This window comes from Cryptomeria japonica, chromosome 7 (genome assembly GCF_030272615.1).
Source record: "Cryptomeria japonica chromosome 7, Sugi_1.0, whole genome shotgun sequence".
NCBI lineage: Eukaryota > Viridiplantae > Streptophyta > Pinopsida > Cupressales > Cupressaceae > Cryptomeria > Cryptomeria japonica.
This window is the reverse complement of record NC_081411.1, coordinates 334807633-334834329: the sequence shown is the minus strand read 5'-3', so window position 1 is coordinate 334834329 and position 26697 is coordinate 334807633. Positions and strand designations below refer to the sequence as shown.

The 26697-nt window shown below is 34.8% G+C and overlaps 1 protein-coding gene across 1 annotated transcript in view; it reads left to right on the top strand.

Moving 5' to 3' along the window:
• Positions 1–6801, top strand: part of LOC131043062 (uncharacterized) — a 197457-nt gene extending 190656 nt beyond the window's left edge. Inside the window, exon 16 of the mRNA XM_057976403.2 lies at positions 6130–6801. Within this exon, the coding sequence (XP_057832386.2) occupies positions 6130–6295 (166 nt within the window). The 3' untranslated portion in view covers positions 6296–6801. The remainder of the gene's footprint in view (positions 1–6129) is intronic.
• Positions 6802–26697: the final 19896 nt, after the last annotated feature.

Here is a 26697-nt window from a genome sequence, read left to right as displayed (position 1 = left end):
ATGTGAATTTTAGTTTCCCAGACTTGTGGAAAGACCTTCTGTCCGGATTCCTCAAATTCTTCCTAAGATCATTTTGCTTTTTTACGCTTTTTACAGTTTTGAAGGGCAGAAAGCTTCATAATCAGACTTGATTTTAATTTTCAGAATTTCACCAAGTCTGATTTTTATTCCTAATTTCATAATCAGACTTGACTTAGTCTGATTTTCAGTCTGGATTAAAAAAATTCATGAATCAAATCAAAATCATTCTTTGAAATTCCTTTAAGCGAGCATCAAACCTCCCTTTAACCTTTTCCTAAGTCTGGAATTTTTCATAATTTTCAGGTGGTAGATGTCAGCTCAAGGAGGGATTTCTAGGAAAGCACAAATGAAGTTCAAAGACAAAGGACCACAGCTGGAATCCAAGATCGTGACAAAGTGGAAGAAAGTTGGAGATACTAACCTTGGCCATGTGGACCTCAAAGACTTCAAAAAGAGAATGTATGGGCTTGATGATTGCTTGCCTTCACCATTAGCTCGCAAGATGACGAGAAATGAATTTTTTCCAGCAGTTGGATTTCCTCCAGCTATGTAGTGCTATGAGCTGATAATAGAATGCGCCAAATATTATAACACTCAGGAGAGACAAATTGTGGCACCTGATTGCAGAGTATTGGCCTACCTTGGAGAGATGGCCATCAAGGAAGCATTTGGCTTTCCAAATTATCATTCTACCATACACAAGACCAAGGAGGAAGCCTTAACTTTTTGAAGCAGAACCTATCTCTTGTATTGAAGTAATCAACAAGCAATGGTTGCTTAAGCCAACACCTCATTATTCCAAAGTGCCTAAGAATCTTTTCCAGACGGATTTCATAGAAGAGTATGAAGACCTCATCCTATTGCTGAATAGAGTCGTAGGAAGTCCTCAGGCTTCCTCATTCAAGCCTTGGATGTATCACTTCATTGATGAAATCACTATCGGTGTCAAGATGAGAAATTGGGCAAAAATAATCAGTAATAACATTGATGAGAACACAAAGTCTTTTTACATGAGTTCCTATGTCATTTACATGCTGACAAGATGTTACAGATATAAGGGATTGATTTGCAAAGGCATTGTGGGAAACAAGGATGGTCAATTCAAATCATATGATTGCTATCCACAATTGCATGTATAGGAGAAATCCCATTTCAAAAGAGTCAACGATGCATTCCTAATGTATATCACCAGGATATTTCAAGGAGGCACTTATCAACAACTGACACAAGAAGCCAAAGATTTGATAAGCAGATTTGGATCTTGGTACATCCAATTCCCCAGATTCACACACCTGAGAGCCCAAGGATTTACATGATGCCCATACAAACTTCCAAGATATCCTAAGCAAAATGGTACTACTAGAGGTCAACACATGAGAAAATCCAAAGAGGCAAGAAGGCTGGAATTTCTTTTCCTTTTTTTATTGGAAAAATGTTAGAATCATGTCCATCAACATAGGTAGTTGATAAAGTGGACGTAGAAATGCAATGGTATCCGTTCTCCTTCTATTGATCAAGGTCCAACTTTGACCCCCATTATCATATTGGGATGATAAACAAAAGTATAGACACAGAGTTGATCTTGAGGATTTCTGGGCCAATGCAGCTGATCAATATGAAACGAGGAAAATGTGGTCTAGGATATCAATAAGCATGATTAGAATGATTGAACTTTTTCCCATACCAGATCAGTTGGAGGATGATGGAAATTTCACCTAGCCACACTATGAAGAAGGAAAAGATAAACCTCTCCTTGCAATGGATTGGTCTAGACTTGAACTTTCAGATTTGGATACATTGATGAGGCCAGTCATGAAATTCATTAAGTGGTGGGTGGATCAACAAACTCACAAATTGAAGGAGAAGAATACTGTCTTCACCTATGATTTAATGGGAAGCATGGATTCTTGTTCTTCTGATGAGGATGAAGGGACTCACGATGTTGAGAAACCAAAAAGTGGAAATTCTAAGAAAAGGAAGCATACAACAAAAAGTTTACTAAGGCCAAGAAGAAAAAAGATTTTAGATAAGGAAATTGTACACAAGAAACAAAGAGAAAACAATGCGTCTTCTTTCACAACACTTCTTTGGTTGAAGAAGTTGGCTCATCCATAGATAGGAACAAAGCTCTCGTTGAAGATGATCTACAAATTGAGATAGAAATTCCTCCAATTTGTGAAGAACCAATTCAACAACAAATTGTTCCTAATGGCCTTGATGATTCAGTAACAGTAATGGATGAGGAATTGGAGAATACTGAAGTTGATATCTTGGAAGGAGATTTTCAAGGGCTAGCAGGCTAATTAATTCCACCTACCCCACTAGCCCCTACCCCGGTAGCAGGGTGGGCATGTTACGAAGGAATGATTTCCGCACTTAGAGGAATTGAAGGAAGTGAAGGAGATCAGGTAAATGAAGAAGATGATGGCATTGAACAACCAACAATACCATATTGGTTACTAGCAAGAATGAAAAAGAAAGTTATTGTAGAAGTCCAACTAGTGGACGATTCAACAAAATTCTTAGCCAGATTGAATAGGCTTGTGGAAAAGAAGGCCAAGAAATATTCCTTAATCCATAAAGATGGCACATGATATCGTTCAATTCAGGTGGCCATTCCAAAGGTTGACAAGACAAAGGAGGACAACGCTCCTGAACATTATGAGCTAATGAATGTGGACATAGGTCCTACTACAAAAGAACAAGAAGTCCATGAGTTAGATGATTCAGTCAACGCCATCAAGGAAAGCCTAAGGAAAGAGGAAGAATAGAAGAACAATCTCAAAGAAGAGAATGAACACTTAAGGTGTTATATACAACATTTGGTAAATCCTATTGGGAGAGAAGAGGCAATTTTCGCTCCACCTTTGGCTCTTCCACAAGAATCAATTGAGAATTTTGAAGGAACGCAGATGGCAGCTCAAGAGGACGATGAATGGATTGCAGAAGTTGCAAACAAGGCCATCAAATTCGTCAAGGCCATCAAATTCGTGGAAGAATTGGCACAGGTCTATGGTCAAATCTCTTCATTCATGTATAGAATCCAAAGCATAGCTGAGTTTTGGGAAGATTTTCAAACTGTTCACGAAAAGACAATTCCATGTTTGAAGGTGCTGAAAGTAATTCCTGAGCATGGCTTGGTTAGTGGAAATGTAATTAATGTCGAAACATCATATGACTTCAGCACATGGTATCATGCCTTGGTGACTAGAGGAGAAGTCTTGGAGAGGATGAAGATTGATGGTGCCAGGATAGAAGAAACAATCAAGACAATCCAAGACAAAGTCTTCATCATAGTTTCCGATGTGCTTGAGCAGGAAATAGTCCGAGACAAGGAATTAGATGTAGAGAACTTGCAGGCCAAAGTTCAAAACAATTTTTTCACTTCCGCAAATCCAATCTAGAAAAAACATTTTAACAAGGCATCCTCATTTTTCCCATGGAGGATGATTTTAAAAAACTGGAAATTGACTGGATAACCACTTTTGCCACATGTCAAGATGCGATGGACTCGATGGAATACAAGGTTGACATTTTGCCAAGTGTTCCAATGGAAGAGGTTGACCCCATAGTGACCAGGTTCATTGAATTTGCTGCCAAAGAAAAGGATAAGGGACCCTCACTTCTAGAAGAAAGCTGGGTTTATTAGTTGTTTAGTTCTCATTGGTCCATTTTGGATAAGTATTGTAGCTTGCCCTAATTAGGGTTTAATTTTTTAATCTTGGCCATTGATCTTAAATCAATATGGGTCGTTGCTTTGTAAAAGGGTGCCTATATAAACCCTTCTCTTCTCATTTGTAACTCATGGGAGATTTTAGAGAAATTGTTGTAGTGATACTTCTTAAGTAATAGACATAATTCATTGTTCAAAATGTTGGTGAATCTTTGTCTACCTTTGCAAGTTAGCATGGTTTCTTGGCTCTCATTAGAATAGATTTCATTTTCAAGTTGATAGATTGAATGAAAGATTTGATAAAATTGCTTAATATGGAGTTGATGTGTTCAGACCATTTCTAATTGGATGATTTTCAATTGTTTTACAAAGTTAGCCTGAACTAGTAAATGAAAACTTAACTTCTATTGCTATATTCATTGTTCAAAATGTTGGTGAATATGAGTGATGAAATGTTTTTGAACCCCTTAGAAGATAGCACAGTTCTTGTATAGTTGTTGAATTTGGCAAAACAAGGATTGGTTTAAATTCCACTTTTGTAATTTGTGTCTCCAGAGTTCATAGGATTAGATTAGGATTAGAATTATCTTCCTAAACCTTCACCCCTTTGCCCTTTTTTTCCAAGTCTTAATAGAAGTAGGATTGAATAGAACTTATTGCAAAATTATTCCAAAAAAAAAGAAGAAAGTCAGGAATCAGCAGAATCTTTAGATTGGTTAGCTCCATAAACAATTGTGTAAGTCCCCCTTGAGATTACCAGCAAATCACAACGAACCAATTGAGACATTCAGCATGAGTTTGGGAACCTTGGCATTGTCTTTGTGATCACATAGTTTAGCTGTTTAGCACATAGAAGAATTTGATCAAGAGAGAATAGGATATCTCTGGGTATTATATTCTGTGTTGCCTTGACTCGCCCAAATGATGTCCTCCATCCCTACGAGGACCCGTTGATAGGCTAACCCTTTTTATTGAAGTTGGCTAGGAAGGGGACATTACAAACTTGTAGGTCAGGCATTTTGAAGCTTAGATATGCGGCATTTGGCTAGTGCAAAAAGGTTAAGTGGAATGAGGAATAACCTGGCTCAACTATCCTATAGATAACTACTGCATGTGGGATATGTTTCACTACGGTGGAGCATATGTAAGAGTAGATTAGATCAATCGGATGTTATGTTACATGGATAATTATATTAGAGCTGTGGGATGACAACAAGTTCTATTTGTGGTGTTAATTGGCACCTGAAAGAAAATCTTCCACCTAAACAAATGGAATGCCAACCACATTTATTGTTCCAAGCATATTTATCAATTTTATAATGAGTTTACATCCAACTGCTTAGGCTCTAGATTTGGGTTCCATTTATTTATATTAAGGAGCACACCTTGTCACATAGCTACTAGTTGCAGAAACTAGACCCTGGATCCAACCACTGTGAAACTTGGACATCAAATTGAATGCCACCACATTATTTCATCAAAAGATCACAGATACATATTGAATTAGGGTTAAAGTTTTGAAGTATAGTTTGGAGGAAACTGCAGTGATTCCTGAAACTGATAAAGAGTTCAATATCAAGCTATGTACTAGGAGGAATAACTGAAATAACAATATAAAAGGATTAGCAGAAGTATTTGGCATACTAGTGCCTATGTCATAAATGATTCTTATGTCCTTCGAGAATATGAAAATATAATGCTTGAACAACATATGCTCAGAAATGCAGGTAAGAAGTGTTTCAGTATGTTAATGCTGGTAGAGTGCAACATTTCATTCTGTATCTTGTGACAAAGAGGAAACATGATTTTTGGATTGTTGCTCTCGTGTGGTGTTCTCTTGTATGGAGCAAATGGATATTTAGTGTATTTTTTAGACTACATTAGTGTTGTAGATATTCAATTGTTAGTTTAGACAATGGTCAAATGCTACAGTTCTGACCATGTGCCCATACCAAAAACTTAGCATTATTAGTAACTTATTAAAAATTTTAAATTTGTTGAGGTTAACTAAGAGAAATTTTCTAAGCAACTAGTACCTGCACCACAGTCCTATGAACATGCTGCTGCAAAATATGCAACAGCTGTTCTCAGGAAAGCTGAAGATATTTTAATTGTTTTAAACAGCTGAGCTTTAGAAATGAGAATCATAGAAAGAGGAAATCCTGGCCTCCTTCAGGAAACAGAAATCAGGAGAAACCATGAAGAGAGAAGATTCGGACAAATCTGGCTAGAAGAACGACTAAATCGATATGTCAAACCAATTTCATATTAAATTATCTTAATGCATCAGTCGTGGAATATACATAGTTTTTTGTTAGATATGTTTCTGCTTAAAAATTTCTTTTTCTTTATGATGATGGAGGATTAGAAGATATATTATACATGAAGAATATTTGTATTCTGGAATCACATTTGTTTCTTTTCTTTTGATTCAGATATGTGCACCGTGTGCTACTATCCGAGAGGGACAAAATGAGATGTTGCTCAGTACAATTTGAGGTTCCTGTACAATCTTCTCAAGCATTTATGTATGGTGGAATTTTAATCTCTGGGTTTATTGTGTACTTTGTGGTTATATTTTTCTCATCCCCTGAGCGCTGATCAATATAAGTACTGGGTTCCACCTAATTTTTTTGGAAACCATACTAAACAATGCTACTATTTTAATCATAACGGATTCCATCTTTCAATTGAACTGATGGATTAGTTTGCACAAGAAATAGAGGGTTGTGAACAGACAATAGCTTTTTTTACCTGTAGCAAGTGGGATCTAAACCAATTTTTGGCAATCCAGCAATTATTAGTATTTTTCTATGTAGAAATTGTAGAAGTAGATTACCACCAAATCCTGAAAGTTGAATTGCCTCGAAGATCTCAACAGTTTTCATCAACAATTCAGAACATAGGCGGGAGGTTCATTTCGTACAAAACTAAGAACATTCAAATGTCTGTATCCCATATTTCAAATTTTTCGTTTACCAGATTGTACTGTATATTGAAAATTTGGCAACGAGAAGATATCTGCCGTTATTTTGATATAGAAATAGTTAAATACATTTTCCCGTTAAGGGACATTTGGTAAAATAGCTATGAGTTATTTGTACTCATCTTGAACTCCTGGTAAATCTGTGAATTTGAGGTTTTAACCTATCCTCTTGTTATTAGCATTTACATTACAGTGTCTCCTAATCCAATAAATGGGTAATTATATGCCTATGATACATTTCAGTAAAAGTAACTTCTTTCACCACTGGCAGTGCATATAAATGTTTCAGTTCACTTCATGAATTGCTCAGCACGTGCTAAGAACTAATTAAATCGTTACTTGTACCCAGGAATATACCTATGTGATCTATAATTTATTACAAATATTGAATGTATCTTCTGTATCATTCTTTCTTCATTTTTCAAAAAGAATTGCGAGAACATTAAATTAAATGTTTTAGTAATGAAAATCCAGCATATTGCCTACAAAACTAAACAAGCTTCCTATTTAATGGATCTATTCAATAACCTTCATTCCTTCCGAATGTAGTGGAATCTTTCTTTGATTAAAAAATATATTATTTTGAGGAGATTTGTTCTGGACTTTCCAGAAACCATTGCACTAATTCTTAAAATGTTGAATAAGGGATAGAAATTTGAATGAACCAGGGCTGGTAAGGATGCGTTTAGGAAATTAAGATAGCTTTAGTGGAAGCATCAGTGCCGGTAAGTTCTGATCATGTAACACCTTTGAACTTGTTTTCTTTTGTTTCCAAATATGCAACAGCCATTATATTGTTGCAGAAGAATGACGGAGTGTATGCACTAAGAGATTACTAAATAATGCTTTTAGATCGGAGATAAAGGTATGCATTCTCCTAGCGTGCACTGAAATGATTTAGGAATATACTGAGCAGGAAATAAGTGGGGAGTAATTACACTTTACATATGAACAATAGAGAAACAACTAATAGGTGCAATTAGTTGAAAAGTACAAGTCGATATTCAAAACTTCAAATTTGGCAATATACAAGGCAATAAATGAGCAATCAATATTGCAATGGAGTAAATGAGAATAATGTAATAAACACAAAGAAGGTGGAGGGCAAAGATAACAACCATGGAGAACTTTTTGGTGTAATGATCTTCAGTTTTTTACTAGAGTTTTAGCGTTTGCAAGGGTGATGGCTTTGGTTGGAATTTTTTAAGGAAAGAGGTATCCTAGCAATTCTATTAGGTGAGTCTTCCCAAGTTATTTGAATTTGCAAATCTCAGAAGACCAAGTCTTCTTGTCCTATGTACCTATATATGCCTTGTCGGTGAAGTAGTCTCTAGGCTGCTAAGGAGATTTAATGTGTTTTATGTAGGTAGATGATTGTTTGATATTCTTTTTAAGAGATGGTCTAACAACTAGGGTAGAGAAATGGGTACAATTCTCGGGTTACAAATTGTAATGATTAACTTCTGCATTTTAGGATGATGCTGTTGGATTTGATTACAAATGTAAAGAACAAATTGAAGTTACATTGTTTGTAGTTAGTGATGACAATGTTATGATTCTAAATTGTAATATACAAAATTTGATTTATTAAAAGGAGTAGCAGCTTATTGTTGCTATTTTATAGAAATGTAATTATAGAATTGATAGCTAGAAAGTAGAACAAAAAATTAACAAAAATAACTTAACAGTGAATTTTGGAAGTCAACTCTCTAGACACTAAGACTAAGTGTCTACATATGCATGATGAACTCCTAAAAACCCAGTTTGTCTTGAAAAACATACCTTTTTCGATAGAAATAAATTAAAAAGTTCTACGGAGTTCAATGATAGAAAAAGTAAAATAATAGAGATTTAATTAATATATTGCGATGAAAATAATCATGACAAAGAAAGAGGAAGGGAAATAAATTTACAGACTGTCGAATAGTTGAATATCTTTTAGGGAAAAATGTATACCCGAAGGAGAGAAAATGTTTTGTGGCTATGTGGGAAGTGTACTAAGATTGGTCAAGTCTCTTTGGTCCTTTTGGTCTCCACATACAAACAACGATAAATAGAGTAAAAACAAATGTATGCTCTTATCCTAAATGTATTTAAGAATTAAGAGTAGTGACAATATCAAAATGAAATAGATTGTAGGATTTGAATATTCCAATGTTCGTAAGGGCACACAAAAATTAATGTTGCAATAACAATAAGAAATAAAGAAGTAGAAAAAGCTAGAACAATTTTGTTTAAAGCTTGAGGAAGAAAGAGCAAGAGCCTTGTATAATATTACAAGGGCTTTGATGAGATAGCCAAAGAAGTGTTAAAGCCAATAAAGTTGTAAAGAGAGCTACAAAGAGATGAAGAAAGTTGTAGAATGTTAAAGAGCTTCAATGTGCAAGAGGGAGAGTCCAAAAATAAAAAAAGAGAATTGAAATGAGAGGAAGAGATTGGCAAACTATTCAGATTTTTCTTGAGTGGTTACCATCCACTTGGGTGGTTGATGGATGGCAAAATGCTTGTAGATGATTGCTATATGAGAAATTGTCAAACAATTGGAGCACATTGCATGAACATTTAGGTGTCATGCTAGTGTTTGGATATTTGAGCTTTAGAAATGATGAAATAGTAAAAAACACAAGTTTAACATAACTATGCCATCAATTGACAAAATGGGCTACAAGAGACAAGTCCTTGGCAACATGGGAGAGAAAAGGCTAATGCTAGGGCTAAAATGAGTCTACAAAAACACTAAGGGGATGGACACCAAAGTGAGTGTAAAACAAAGTATAAAATTGTAAGAGTATGCAACTTTTGATATTACATTTTGCCCCCATTTTAATGGGTTTATGATTTGAATATGCATGCTAAAGTATATAAAGGAATATATTAGTAAGTAAATACATTATAACATTAAAAAATGATACCATGGAGGAAGTAACATTTCTCATGTAGGATGATTGTGCCATCAAAATGAGAATTTGCAAGAGAAATAAATTAGATAACAAAAACCTATACAAGAAGCATGGTTAGAACAACATAAACCTACAAAATCATTGTGTAAAAACTTTGCAAAAATATATAAAAATGTAAACAATAGATACACGAAGGAAAAGGGCATAACAATTTTTTTTTAAGGTCCAACAAGATGGAAGAGCTGAATGTGGAAGGTGAATTAATACTTTGCATTGTCCCCAAATGTAATAGAAACAAAAGAAATATAAGGAGAAAAGGAAGAAATCAATATGAAAAATTTAGAACATGATTTAGGCACTAGCTTCCTTTGTTGCTAGGGGTCATGCAAATCACATAATACCTTCATGGATCACATTCATTACAAATTGGGTTGCAAGGTGACCATGAGGAGTAAAAAAAGTAGGTTATATGAAACACATATGCTAGTTATATTATGCTAGGTGTATCATAAACTATTAAAGCAATAAATATGAAGGGAATATAGGCTAATAAGCTGTGCTCTGTTAGGTCACTCATATCCTACTAATGTTATTGCCTAGGAGCATATCAATAATGTAGGCTACATGAATGGATGCACATGTGATTAGAATGACCACTACCTTCACTACCTACCCCTATTAAAATATTTGCATGCATCATATGCAAATATTTGAAGATGATGCAAAGGGGAAGAAAGAAGAGGGTGGATCATTAGACATAATACATCCCATATGAACAAATTACACATGCCCCCTAGAATATTGGTGATGACAAAAGTGATGGGTTTTGTTGTTACCACAAAATTAAAGTATATTTGCGCACAAGATGCCACCAATATGAATGAAAAAAAAAACACAGTTTGAAAACTATGTGTGCCACTATAAGGATAGCAACACAATAGACAAAGAGGTGTAAAAACTTTATGAGAGAATATGAGAGAGCTAGATAGAGATAGAATCTGTATTGTGCACTAGTGATGAGAATGTTGAGGTTAATCATAATCTATTGAAAAAGATGATCTCACATCACAATAAAGGAGTCTCAATATTATAACGTAAATGTTTTCTCATATCATGAAAATAACAAAAAAAATGCCATAGTAGAGGAATAATGATGTTTATAGTGCATAATGAACAAGACAAAGGATAACCTCAATCTCATGTATCATGTAGATAAGAGATGGGTGCATCAACAAGAGAAAGAGTGGTGACACCTGTGTAGAGAAGGTGTTGTATTCTATGCTGCAAGGCTCAACATTTGTTGGTGTAATGATCAAGAATTCAATGATATGCATGGGAAGAAAGTGTTGGTTGAATATGTTTTAGAATTTCCTTGCATGTTGTAGGAAGATTGATCAAGCATTCTTTTCAAAACCTCAATAAGATATGCTCTCATTTAGGTGGAAGGGAAGAAGATTGAATATTTTGAGTGTTTTCAAAAGCAAATGGAGTAGGAATAATCCTTTTTGATGTGAAGGCAATTTTTTTGAAAATGAGAAGCCATATAGACATCAATCAATAGAGAAGGGGATGCATATGAAGAAGAAGAGTGGCAATGCAAACCCTTTAGACAAAAATGTGGTGTAGTTTCCACAAAGACCTTCACTCCTTGTTCCATATGCCAGAGACCATTTCCTTTGTATCCATATTTAGAAACAAACTTGAATGCAAGCCCATAATGTCTCTCCAAAGTAGAAAGAGAAAAATCAATGTCATTGGACTTGTTGAAGTGAGATGTATATCCACACATTGTAGTAGAAAACTTTATAGAAGAAGGATCAATTCTAGCACGAGAATGCAAATCCTTGTTCAATAGGGGATTCCCAAGTTAGAAAGGTCAACCTTATATTCCCTAGGACCATGAGGGGTGAACTCTAGTTAGCCCTAGTCATCACTAAGACATGCATTTGAAGAAGGTACACCATCATTAATAGAGGATGATAATGGTGTTTGTGAAATTGATTTAAAAGACACATAATTATGAAGAGATTAAGAAGGCTTCATATAATTTATTCAGCCTATTGATAATATTGAAAGGGGTTAGGATGAACTTTTATTGTATATGTTTTTTTTAATGGATTTTTTTTATACATTGATGTAAAGTAGACAAAAATACAACCATATTGTGAATCCATGGTCTTATAAAAAAGAAGACTATATCTAAATCTTCATGCATCACATATACCATAGTGGACAATTTAATGGGGCCAACTATATAAGAGACATTATTGTGCCAAGACATTGCCTACTTATATTATCAACGCCATAGATAGAAAAATTAGGAGAAATGCAAGATGTGTCTATGTTAAGGTAGTTCAACATGGCTATAACACATGTTAAGACAAACCACTATCAATAAGAATATGGTTGATACTTTTGAAATTAATGTCACAAATAATAAAGAGAGGTTCATGTTGCTTTTACAACTTAATAGAAGGAAATAAATGGTGTTAAAAGACAGTAAGAGTAAAATTTGTGTGAATATATTAAAGTAAAGTAGCTATCTTATTTGGCTTAATAGAAGATGACATAAATATTTTGTAAAGATTCCTCGAGCATGCCATGATATACTACAAAAGCATGAAATAACTTCTAAAGAGAGATCTTAGCTAGAGTAGCTTAATAAGATCATAATCTCCCATATTCGTTTGAAGAAGACAAGGAGCCAATGGTAAATAGGAGAAGAGGTAGGAAGAGAAACTAGAATAGGATCGACCTATTTATTCCTCGTGTTATACAAATGGGTTACCATGTGAAAATCAATAGTCATAGGAACATTACACTTTATAGATTTATCAATACAAGTGGAACAATTAGAAGGTTAGGAATTATCAAGGATGCCTCAAAAAATGATGGTAGGATGAGGAGAGTTTTTTTGAAACATTAATGCACTTATCTAGCATCATATTGGCCGATAAGATATTTATTCACAATAGTTACATTAATTGAGTAGTTTTCTTCATGAGGAATATGTGAATAATTAGGAAGAGCATTCTTTACATCTATCCATGAAGGATTTGATACATGGTGAGAGCTTCATTCAATGTAAGATCATGTACTATATAACTAGATTCAAAGGGTAATTTTGGTTCAAAATATGCTAGTTGGAAATTTCCTCTAGAAATAGAGGGTTGTGAAATTGACATAAGATTATGAGTGAGTTAAGACTTCTATAGAAACATCTAGAAGTAATCAGGTGTTGTTAATGAAATAATAGTTGCAAAATCTAGGGTGCTCTAGCAATTCTTTAAAACTTGTGACACAACCATATCATAACATTATTGAAATCTATTGACCTTCTATGTAGAAGCATACATCAAGACTAGGTAATTCAAAATATCTATAGCTTCAATCTCAATATATTTCCTAAAGAATATTTCTCGTTTCTTCACAAGGGGATTTGTTCCTTCCATATGGATTAGTTGTTGCTGCATTATATTGTTAGAAAATTGGAAAGGATTTCTAGTACAAAATTATTATTTGAAAGTCTTGCCCTAAAGTTGCCTCCAAATGTCATAGACATTAACTAAGGATGCCATATTTGCCTAATCTTTTGATGTGTATGGATGGTGAATTTCCTTCCTAGCCAAGTCCTTGGTATATGAAAAAATAGAGTGCACTTCAGATAATGCCTTCAAATTTTAGAACATTCTTTTCATGAAATTCACATCTTTAATAACTGACAAAAATATTCTTTTTATAGATCATTGAATTTGAACATGCCAAATACATCTTCTAAAAAATCTCTAAGGGTTTTTCAACAACTCATTTTGTGCATATCTAGTGATTCTTGTAGTCTACATCATCTTATTTTTTTGAGGCACTTTGCCAAAAAAAAAGAAAGTGTTTTCTTCTATACGCTTCCAACTTTTGCATACATATTTAAATAGTATTGTCACCATTTCCTTGCGAATAACCTATTAAGAATAACCATTTTGGCTAATTATACATATCCTTAGAAGAAGATAAAGAGCCTTCCTTGATATTGGAAGTTCATCTTCATTGTAACTAGAATGTCAAAGGCATATTATGTGTTGGTATTTTACTACTTCTAAATGATTGTGCAATGAGCTCAAGATATACATGGAATAGTTGTTTCTAGTTTATGCAAAAATACACTTACTCGGTATATTCATCTTGTCAATTAGCCATAGGATTGAAAGGTTATCAAAATCAAACAAGTCTCGAGGATTAGTCCTCTATATAGGCTACTATAGCTCACAAATTCAATATTGCCATAAACCTATAAAAATTGAATTCTAGAGGAAAAGGTTTCATGTCCTCTTCTCTCCCTCTTCCTCTAGTTGGTTGGAGGTTGTGACCTCTGTGTCCTACTGGTTCAAAGCTCCAAGCAATTTTTTTTGTCTTTGCTTTCTCTTTGGTTTCTTTGATAGTGTCACGGCTTGTGTGATCCCTCCTTTTAACCTTGATGATTGTTATGTATAAGAGTTCGGGCCCTCTCCTAATTTACCCAATCAAAACAATCAAACTCTAGAGGATTCCTTTCTTCTAGAAAAATCGGAGTTAAGTTTAAGTAATCGAATAGAAGCACATATTATTTTCAATAATTATTTCTCCACTTCACCTATTATTTCTAACTCGATGCCATTCCTATCATCTGTGAGCACCTAGAAATGTCATAAGGAACTTGTGAAATTTTATGTTAATCAAGTAAACTTTTGTTATTTTATACTCTCTAAATACACTTAGGGACACTCCCAATTATATTGTAAGAGAAATCTAATAATCATATTTTAATGCTAAAATCGATCCTAGCAAAGGAAAATTTTTGACAGATCTACCATAGATCTTACTGGGAGTGGGTTAAAACAAATCAATTTTTTGTTTTTCTTGATTTAAATAAATCACACATTTCATGATTGGATCTTCATGTTTCTTTTTGAGTAGTTTAGCTAAAAAAAGACATCTTCCAAAATCTACTAGGATATATAACTTGATCTAATTCACCTATTCCATTTTGGATCCTTGATAGGGTACTTTATATTGCCAAAACCATATTATGGTAACTGTTATGTGCATGTCTCTAGAGATAGATTCTTCCAAATTAATGATGGTTAGAGAATCTTGAGTGTGAAAGAGAGTGGACAAAATTTGGTTTATGAAAGAGAATGGCAATGTCAAGTGCCTAATTTTTCTTCTTGCCACAAGACATGCATGACTAAATTAGGTTATGCTCAAGGAAGACAAATTTCTTAAAAAATGATGAAAATCATTTTGATATTAAAACTCAATTACAATTTGGGCTGAGATGGAACTGAGTGATCCATAATAGGTTTGTATCATAAAGTGTATATCTTATAATTTTATGTAGTGTTTAGTAGTCATTTTGGTGCTTGTGATTGATCATATGAAAATATGCCTATCCTGGGATCCAATTAGAAAACTTGGACACATCCTACAATTCTTAACCATCTGAATTTTCAAGGTAGGAGACTAGCACCCAACACTCCCCTTGACCTACCAAATAGGGAAGGGCACTAGTGCCAAATGCTAGTGTCCTTCCAACAAGGGCCCAAATTGAAAAGTTTAGATGTTAAATTTGGGTCCTTAACATATCTAATCTTCTCATTAATCTCTCTTGAATAGTTTTTGGAAAAAGGTGGAATACACATATAAATGTGACTCCCTTTTTCATTTGGAAGCCTAATCTACTCTCTCTAATAAAACTAATCATCAATCTATCAATTTAAGCAATCAAGGTCTATCAAGCAAACAAATTTGAAGACTATCATCAAACATAGTGGGTTCTTATCAAACATCATTTGTTGTTATTATATTGGACTAACATCTTGTAGGAATTCATGAAGCAAGTCAACATCACCTTAATTGAGATTCAAGCAAATGTTTCATACCTAAGGTAATCATTTTAGTTTATGTTGTTTATTTGTTTATTCTCTTAAGGGAGCATGCATCGATTTATCACTCACAATTGTTGTTGTGGAGGTGTAACACCAACATAGGGTTTGAATTAGGCAAGCCCCTATACAACACAACCTTTTCCCCTCTTTCATGTGTGTCAGTGAATATCTAAAGGGTTTCGATCACACCACTGATACAAATGAATAGAGAAAATAGTGATGATTAGTTTTGAAGACTTAGATAGCAAAAAACCTTAGACACTAGTGCTCAGTGGTAGTGTCTAGACTTGTTTTCTTGAAATTTTGGGGACAACCTAGTACAACCTCATAACCCTATTTTTGACACTAGCTTCTAATAGAACAACCTTCAAGAAACAAGAACCTAACACTTTATTTATGTACATTCAACACCAAATTTCAGCATTAGGTTCTATGTGTTTCATTTCTAGATCTAGAACTTTCTTTTAAATATTTTCAACAATAAGTCAATCTTGTTAAATTAGACTTCTTTTACCTAGTTTGTTGCACACACTTGGCCACATCTCTATCACATGAAATCAATAGAAGTGTGAGTCCAAGACAACATTGGATCTTCCTTATGGATAACAAACCAAGAGTACCCACATCACCAATTTTATATGGGAGAAGGATTGACCTGGGTTAATGCACAAGTTAATCTAGGGTCACTTTTCCTACAAATAGTTTTGGTGAACCTGATTTACCTTACACTTGCAATCAATCTAATTCATTTGAATTGTATTTAAATCTGATTTGTCAATAAATTGATTAGATAGTTGTATTGATTTCTTGTTTATACATTTTTATTGTATATATGTTGCACATCTTATATGCTAAAGCTCTAATTTTCTTCTCTTTAGATTAGGAAAAAACAATAAAAACCATCATCAAGTTCTTATTCTTTGAGATGACTTGTGCTTGTTCCTCTTTCAAAACTTGTCCTACTTGTGAGAGTATTTTGGCATAAGAGGATTATCACCTTTTATCAATGATCTCCCTTTTAGAGATGAAGCATTGGCAAATCATGCTTGTCCTCCCAAAATTTATCCTAGTCATGAAGATATTTTGGTGCAAGAGGATGATATCATTAACACTTTTATCAACTCTCTCCTTTCTAGAGATAAATCGTTGGCAAATAAAGATCCCAATCAAATTCGATGGGTAAATGCACAAAAATTGGGGAACAAAAAGGGGTCTTATGATGTCACTTTTTCTAAAATCAACAAAGTTTGAACTTTAATGAAAAAATGAAGTTAGTTACACTTAAAATGTGAAGATGCAAAAAGAACAAGAGTTGTAGTGCTCTCAGTCTACTTTCTAAACTACTAAGTTTTTTTTGAAAACGGTGAAGATTATGGGTTTCAAAAAGGGGGAGCACACAAAGTAGTCCTATTTTTTTTAGAAAAACAAAATAGAGCACCTGGTGTGCTCCTTGTAAAATGTCAACTTTTTTAATGGAATTTTCTAAAATACATCACGTGAGAAACTAGACAACACCAATTAGTTTATGCCATATTTTTTGGCTATTTCTTTTAATGAATATATGTTTTTTTACTAATTTTTGAAGTGTACACATCCTAAAAAAGAAAAATTCGGGCAATGCTCCCCCCTAAAATTTGTGAAAACTAATTAGAAATCATTTTTATTCTTTTTAAATTGTGTAGAATGGAGTTTAGTTTCTAAAAATATAATTTGTTTTAAAATTCAATGAACGAATAAAAATCCATGCCCAAAATACAACAAGTTGGTTTTGATAAAAAATGGACACACTGACAAAATAAACTAGAGATGAAGACCTTAATATAGTCAAATTCTAAAAAGAATTACACGGTTGCATAGCTAAGAGAGCTTAATATCATCATGGTCTTTATTTTTGTTTGCACTGGAACATGTGCAAACCCGATGGAGAGCTCAAACAAAAATATGAGAAAATTTTGGATGTTTGCAGAAAAACACATCTCAAGCCTGAGAAGGACATCCAAGCCTTTGAAATGGATGCCCAAGGAAAATCCAAGCCTAAGGCTTGGTGTTTCCCAAGTAAATTAATTTTGTGACGCCAAATTTGGCATGCACCAAATTCAAAAAATTATAATTTTTAATTTTTCACATGCCAAATGACTCACATTGAGAAACTCTCTCTCTCTCTCTCTCTCTCTCTCTCTCTCTCTCTCTCTCTCTCTCTCTCTCTCTCTCTCTCTCTCTCTCTCTCTCTCTCTCTCTTCACATGCTTCCCTTTAACTCTCCATCCTCGTCTCTTTGCACACTTCCCTTCACCTGTCTCTCTCTCTCCCTCTCTTTGCATACTTCCCTTTAAATCTATCTCTCTCCCTCTCTTTGCATACTTCCATTTAACTCTCTTTCTCTGTCTGTCTGTCTCTGTCTCTGTCTCTGTCTCTATCTTTGTCTCTGTCTCTGTCTCTGTCTCTGTCTCTGTCTCTATCTCCGTCTCTGTCTCTATCTCTCTCTATCTCTGTCTCTCTCTATCTCTGTCTCTCTCTTTGGTTTATCCCTCTATTTCCCTCTCCCATATTTGTCTCTGTCTTTATCTCTGTCTCTATCTATGTCTCTCTTTGTCTCTCTCCCACTCTTTCCCTCCCTGTGTCAGGTCTCTCTTTCTCATTTTCTCTCTCCCCCCTCTCTCTCTCTCACACTCTTCCTTCTCCGTAGGGGTCTATCTCTCTTTTCCTCCCTCTCTTAGGATCTCTCCCTCTCTTTCCCTCTTTCAGTTGGGCTCTCTCTCTCTCTCTAGGTGTTTGCCTCTCTTTTCCTCCCTCTCTTAGGTATCTCTTTCCCTCTTTCCCTCTTTCACTTGATCTCTCTCTTTTTCTCTCTCTCCCTCTCTCTCCCTCCCTCTCTTAGGTCTCTCTATGTCTCTCTCCCCCATTTGTTGAATGTTAAATTTTTTAATAAGGAACATTTGGCGCACCCCAGATTGCCTGCACTTGAAAACTGTAAAAAAGGACATTTGACCTATGAGGCAACCCCACATTCTTTGGTTTTGTATGCTATTTTCTCTAATTATGACAAATAAACACCTTTTCATGTTGCCAACATATCAAACCATATTCCATCACCATTTGACCACCTTTTTGTTGGTTGGACAAGGTAGAAGACAAGAAATTGAAGTTTTTGAAGTAATTTTTATTATGAGGTAATTTTCTCATGTTTTAATGACTGAAATGTTTATTATGAGTTTTTTTGTTTAAATTTTACAATATACAATAACTACATCAATAAGAGAATAATCTAATGAGTGCATTCATATTAAGATACCAAAGAAACTTACACGATAACATGACTATCCTAAAGAGTATATGATTTTCCTAACACAAAAGTTATGAACTAGAATCTCTATATCTTGTGCATACATGTAGAATTCATCATTGTGTTGAGGAATGAGAAAAGATTCTAACACTGGATGAGTATGAAACCAATAATGCAAAGAAAAGAGAAAGAATGAGGCGACTTTGTGAATGGAGGAAATTGAATACCATAGAGGAAGACATGCCAATTCAAGAGGAACGTGAAACATCCATGCAACACAAGAGAGACGTGGAATTAGCATCACAAAGGAAATGGATTCAAAACCCTTGTGCAATGAGACAATTGTCATGAAGTTGGGGGCATGTCATCTACCACAAGTCAAGTTGAAGGCACACCATTTATTACATCTCATGTTGAATGCACACGTTCTATGACATCTCACATTGCAAGTACATCACCATTGGCTTCAAATGTTGGAGTTACACCATCTTATACATCTCTCAGATTTTGAATACTCGAATTCATTTGTTTGTGAGGAGACTTTTTCTATTGCAACAAAAAGCGTCAAATGCATTCAATGAAAAGTTGCAATATACCTTAACTTCATTATGTTTGTTGTTGGCACAAACCATCAGTACGAGTGCATCTGAGAGGCCTAGTTTACGCTAGGAATGCCCCTATTTTTCTCACCAAGTTGCCTAATCGTTTTGGGCCATACCCTAACCAGACATTCTCTTAAGTGTTCTGAGTATGGAAATTGTCAAACTTTGACAATGTGTTTCTTAGAATCTATGGAACATGCAAACAAGTCATTTGAAACTATGGGGTTGTGAGACACCTTTCTCCAAAAATATCTCTTAGATTTTGAATACTTGAATCCATTTGCTTGTGTTCAGACTTTTTCAGTTGCAACAAAAAGCGTCATATGAATTCAATGAAAAGTTTCGATATACCCTAACTTTCCAATTGTTTGTTGTAGGCACAAACCTTCAGTGTGAGTGTGTCTAAGAAGTTGAATTTATGTTGGGCATGCTCCTATTTCACTCGCCAAGTTGCTTGATCATTTTGGGCCATACCCTAGCCACATGTTCTTTTAAGTGCTTTGTGTGAAAATTGGCAAACTTTGATGACATATTTATTGGAATCTATGGTACATACGAATGATCCATTTGAACCTACAAGATCATGAGAGACTCTTCTAAAAAAAACTCTCTCAAATTTTGAATACTTGAGTCCATTTTCTCATGCTGACTCTTTTTCTGTTGCAACAAAAAACATCATGCATTCAATGAAAAGTTGCAATATACTCTAACTTTCATTCTGCTCATTGTGGGCATAAACCATCACTGTGAGCGTGTTTGGGAGGCCGACTTTATGCTAGGAATGCCCCTATTTTTCTCACCAATTTACTCAATCATTTCGGCCCATACCCTAGCCACACGTTCTCCTAATTGCCCTAAGTGCATGTAACAACCTTGAAACCTAACACTTAAGAAAAAAAATAGTTTAACACAAGAGGAGTATCATAACAACAATAAATGCATTTTTTCATAAAAAATGTATTCAATTAAAAATTACTTTAAATATACTTAACAAAATAACATGATGAAGGAAATCTATTCTTCATTTCTCATTGCACAGAGTATCATAAAAATAAAACATAACTTAAATGTGCTTTATCAATTATATTGCTAAGGAAGTTCTGTATTTGTCTTGCAAGCCTTGGCTAGTCAACTACAAGAGGGAGAGCATCATCTGGGTGCTATATCTCCAACCATAGACCAACAATCTCCCGCACACATTCCTACTGGAAGTGGTCCTGCACGCCTTCCTACTGGAAGTGGTCCTACCCTTCATGAGTATAGCCAAAGGGACCTATGTGGCTCCATATGAGTACTAGAGTCATGTGCCACATATCTCACTCTAACCATACTACTATAGATTTTCTTCTAAGTATGACCAATCTAGAATGATCTATGTTTTGGATACACACGTGAACTTGACTTGTCATATGCAATGACTAATACAACACTTTGGCCAAAGTTTCATAAAAATAAAAGTCTTTGTTCACCCACCCCTTACTTGACTTGGAGACTACTCTCACCTCCTATGGTTTTGTAAATTAAGACAACAAGGCCAAACACATAAGAGTTTGCTTAACTAATCACTTTATAGTTATGGAGTGTTCCCTTTGCATTTTCAACTTAGAAGTATGGAACTACTTTCTTAGTCCATCTAAGTTCGATTAAAGGCTTTCACTTACATGCTCCTATAGCTGAGCCAATAAAGATGAGATACACTTCCTAACTAGAAAAACCTATGACCTCCTCGTCTCTCTTGAATACCTAGTTTCATCTTTTGACAACCTCTTGCCATGACTAAATTCGTACTCAAAATCATAAAATAATTCCTCTTGAGCATTACCTTTATACTAGTAACTCAATCTTTGAATTTTGGTCATTTACTTTCATTCAATCATTCACCATTTCCCACTTTCCCCATCTTAAGAAAATATTAAGTCTTTCATATCTTGAGCTCTTCATAGAGAAACACTCCCAAGTTCATATTTCCAAAGAAAAGCATTTCAAGCACATGATAAAGAAACTTTCCAAATAAATCTTATGACGTGTCTGATTACTTTTATAGACCGTCGAGAGTAGAAGATGGTGAGGTCCTAACTCCTTCTAAACCTCCTCCTTCAAGCCTTCCTCGCCTATTTCCTCTACAAAGGTGCAAATAAAATACTCTTCTATCTATTCTTCTAAAAGTGAGAAGGTAAAGCTCTCCCCCTATTGAAAACTTCTTGAGAGCAAGACAATTCTTAAACAAAAATACCATGAAATAAACTTCCCTCGAAAGACCCTTAAAAAGCCTATGGCTATTCTATTTATAGCCTTCCTGTGAGAAAATCTCTCTTTTTGAAATCATCCCTTCCCTCCAAAAAAGGGTAACTTAATTCACATAATTATGCATAAACAAAAAGTAGTTATCATATTATAACAACATATCAAAAATAATAATTAATCCCCCCTCCATAAATTGGTCTGTTAATCATCTTGACGAAATAACCAAAATATGGGTTCCAATATTCCATAACAGGGAAATAAACATATGATTTTGATTAACATCTACCCTATTAAGTAGGCATTGAAAGTGGATTATACTAATATCCAAATGACTTACCTATAACTATCACCAATACCCTTGCATAAATTTGTTTGCAAATAAATTCCACTTAAAAAGTGTTTATCAAATATCACGTATATTAACTTTACCACTTTGAAGTGGTTATTTCCTTGTTTAGTGCCCTACTCCCTTGAAAGGTTGGTGCACATGATTGAGTTTGTTTCCCAATGAGTAGGGTGTATATATATATCAATTAACTCAATAAGTTAACCAATAATCAATATTTTATTAAATATTTACCCATAAATACACAACAATATATAAATAGACATGCATACATTTTTGTATTCCTATATATATATATATATTCACAATGACACAATCATAAAAGGTATAGACACAATTGTAGGTGTATTTATTCTATGCACGAGCATACACATTTAACTCTTATAATAGGTATGATCATTCAATAGAATGATCATACCAACAAATACAATTCTTAGACCATGCATACTGTCTCGATGGTAGCCTGAAATTAGGGTTCTATGATAACTTAACCCCAAAAAGGATAAGACTCAAAACTAAAGGCCAATGTACTTACTCCATCCCTTATTAGTTCAATGTTCAAGTAGACTCAAGATGGCATCGACACAATTCCCACTCGTCTATAATCCTCTCCTAGATGATACTCTCCTTGTTCCTTCAGAGATGTTGTCTCGACAACCCCTTCTCTTGGTTTACACTTAATTAATTAAATCACACGTTTAGACCATATTCATCATTAAGGTTAGATATGCAATTTTTTCATCATGCACAAACACATATACTACAATAAGAATTTCCACATTATGCCATTGCAACTTGAAGAACATAATTGAATATAAATGGACATCTCATCTTGCCATAAACAAACTTATGTTCATACTCATTGTAAATTCACCAAGAATTTTATATGATAGTTAAAAGTAAACTTTTCAAAATTGAAAGGAAATTCTATGTAAAATTTGGGGATGTGACATACTTCCCCCCTTAAGAATCATGACCCTCGATGATTTCTAGTATAACAAGTTATAAAGTATAGTATCAAACATAATAAAAGTTTAAATTCAGTCTTTTCTCTACAAGTAACATTAAGAAAATAAATGGGGAAACTTCTGATGGATCTCATCGAAATCCTCCCAAGTGGCACTATCTTTTGAATATTGGTCCCACTGGACCTTGCATTGCAAAACCTCTTGATTGCACAAATGGAGCTTACGCATGTTGAGAACTCTGAGAGGCTCGATCGTTACCACTCTTGAATCATGCACTTGCATTGCATTCCAATCCAAGATGTGCTTATGCCCATTAATGTACTTTTTCAAATAAGAAAGATGAAAAACATTATGTAGTTGGGCTAGAGCTAGTGGCAAGGCAATCCTATAGGCAACTGGGTTAACTATTTCAAGAAATTCGAAAGGGCCTACATAATGGGGTTTTAGTTTGGAGGACTTTCGAAACTTGATAGAGCTCTTGTGGAGTTTAACTCTCAACAAAACTTTGTCCCCTACTGAGAACTGTCTTGGAGTACTCTTGGCATCCACATAACTCTTCTGCCTATCATTCACTTCTGCTAATCTTTGCTGAATTAATTTGACTGTTCCTCCATTTCTACTATCATGTACAAACCAATTTTCTAATCCTATCTTCTAGCTTATCCCAACTTATAGGAATTCAACATTTCCTTCCATATAGTGCTTCAAATGGAGCCATTTTCATTACCAAATGATAAGAATTGTTGTAGGCAAATTCCACAAGTGGAAGATAATCCTCCCACTTGTATTGTTGATCCATGCAGTAAACCCTTAACAAATCTTCTAGAACTTGATTAACCCTCTCTGTTTGTCCATAGATCTCTGGGTAAGAAGATGAGATTATGTTAAGTTGAGTTCCTAGTGAAGTAAATAAGGCTTGCCAAAACCTCGATTTTATACGAGAATCTCTATCTAAGGTAATCTTTGCAGGAACTTCGCGTAATCTAAACACATGGACAAATTTATGAGCTATAACTGATACATTATCTGTCAAGTTCCCAGGTATAAAGTGCACTACCTTGGTGAGTTTGTCCGCCACTATCATAATTGTATTATTCTTATTCCTAAACATGGGAAGTCCTTGCACAAAATCAAGTTTGATGACTTTCCATCTCTTTTCTAGAATATCATTGATGTATAGGAGCCATGTCGGGTGTTGGTGTTCTGCCTCCACTCTCTGGCATTCTAGGTATCCTGCCACAAATCTTGCAACATCATGCTTCATAACCTTCTAGAAATATAATGGTTTGACATCCACTAGAAGTTTTGTCACCCCAAGATGTCCTGAATACAGTGCAGTGTGAATCTCTCTCAACACAATATTCCTTAACTCTCCTGTGTTTGGTACATACGTTCTTCCCCTATACTTGAGTGGTCCATTTGACTCAAAACTGAATCCATCATACCTAGGATTTAGAGGATTCACTGATAGAGACTTGTTAACTTGATCATAATACTCATCTCCCAAGGAATTGGGCAAAACTTGATTCCTGAAGTTAGAATGAATAGAGACCATGGATGAAATGTGTCATCTTCATCTTAGGGCATCCACTACTCGGTTCTCCTTGCTTGCAATATAATTTCTCTCAAAATCATAGGAAAAAATCAGCTCCGACCATATTCTCTATCAAGCATTGAGATGAGGTTGGGTAAATAAATACTTAAGATTGTGATGGTTAGTCTTCAATTCAAAAATTTTCCCCAATAGGAAATGTTGCCACATTTGCAATGCATGTACCACAACTGCTAGTTCTAGGTCATAAGGAGCATAATTTTTCTCATAAGTCTTGAGCTTTTGAGAATAATAATCTATAACTTGTCTGTTTTGCATGAGTAGTTCTCCTAAACCTTCCCTTGATGCATCAATTGTTACTACAAAATGTCCTTTCAGATTAAGAACTTTTAAAATTGAGGTTGTTGTGAACAATTCTTTCAATAGCTCAAATGTTTTTTGGCACTTCTTAGACCATTTGAAGTGCTTCCCTTTCCTTTGAAGAGATGTAATGGGATATGCAATTTTGTAAAGTTTGCCACAAACTTCCTATAATAACCTTCTAATCCCATAAAACTCCTCACCTCATGCACATTCCTCGAAGTGGGCCATTCCTTTATTGCTTTAATCTTTTCTATATCCACTTCTATACCTTGAACGGATATAATATGACCCAAATATTGAGTCTTTCTCTGAAAGGAAGTGCATTTTGAGAGCTTTGCATACAGTCTATGTTGTCTAAGCCATTGAATAATGAGTTGAAGGTGTTGAGCATGCTCTTCCTCATTCTTAGAATAGATCAATATATCATCTAAGAACACCAAGACAAACTTGTCTAGACAGTCCCTAAACACACTATTCATCAAGTTCACAAATGTAGCTGGGGCATTGGTCAAACCAAAAGGTAAGAATATAAACTCGTAATGCTTGTATCTAGTTCTAAATTTTTTTTTGTGAATATCTTCTTCCTTGATCCTCAACTGATGATAGCTGGATCTAAGATAAATATTTGAAAACACTGTAACGTCTTGCATTTGGTAAAAAATATCATCAATACGAGGTAAAGGTTACTTGTTCTTTATCATTACCTTACTGAGCATACAATAATCAATGCATAATCGTAGAGTTCCATCCTTCTTCTTGATAAAGATAACTGGAGTTCCCCATGGTGACACACTGGGTCTAATTAGACCTTTACTCAATAACTCATGTAACTGCACCTTCAATTCCATTAGCTCTATAGTAGTCATTCTATAAGGAGCCTTGGAGATTTGGTACTGACCCAGGCGCAAGGCTATAGAAAATTAAAAAAATATCTTTGAAGGTAGTCCTGATAGTTCTTAGTCTTCCAGGTAGGGTTTATTGAGTTCTTCAAGTTTCTCCACATCCATCCCTTGGATTAGAGGAGAAGCACTAAAAACTAGATCATCTAAGACACAATTTTCATACATCTCCTCAATCTTCTCCAATTTAACTGCAAAGAGTTGGCATCCTCTTCACTCTACTCTTTTCAGTTGCATAGCTAAAATCTGTCTCAACTAGACTTCTCTTTGAATTCCCTTGAGATACACCTTATTTCCCAAATCATCCAAGCATTATAAATCCTTGGTGAAACAATCTACCCTTGCCTTATGTCTTCATAACCACCTCATTCCAAGGACCATATCATATGACCCTAAGGGGGCTACATATAGGTTGACTTTAGTTGAGAATTTTGGAAGGTTAATTGGGGCTTCAAACATGCATCGATTTACTGTAGCTTTAGATTGATTGGCATATTCTACGATCCAGGGATTTGCAATATATCCAACTCTCCTAGGAAATTTATTTATAACTCTGGGAGTTATAAAATTATTTATTGCACTAGTATCAAAGAGAATAGAAATAGGGACTCTGAAAAGTGTACCTGAAGTCTCAATGGGAGTGATTTGATATTCTTCTTGATAATTGTCGAGAGCGATGTAAATCCTTGCTTGAAAAACTTCTTGCTAACTTGGTAGTGATTTTCCATGGGAAGGAGCCCCCTGGTTCCTATTCAGACACTGATTTGTGTAGTGATCACCACCACATGAGAAACATCCTCCTAGAGATCCTCATTTTTCGACAACCTTATCCCCATTTTCATCATTCCTTTTTCCATTATTGTTCCTGTCTTGCCATTTTTACGTTCAGTTTGGTTGCTTTTGAAACTTTTATCTTTTGTTCTATTGAAATCAATCTTGTTCT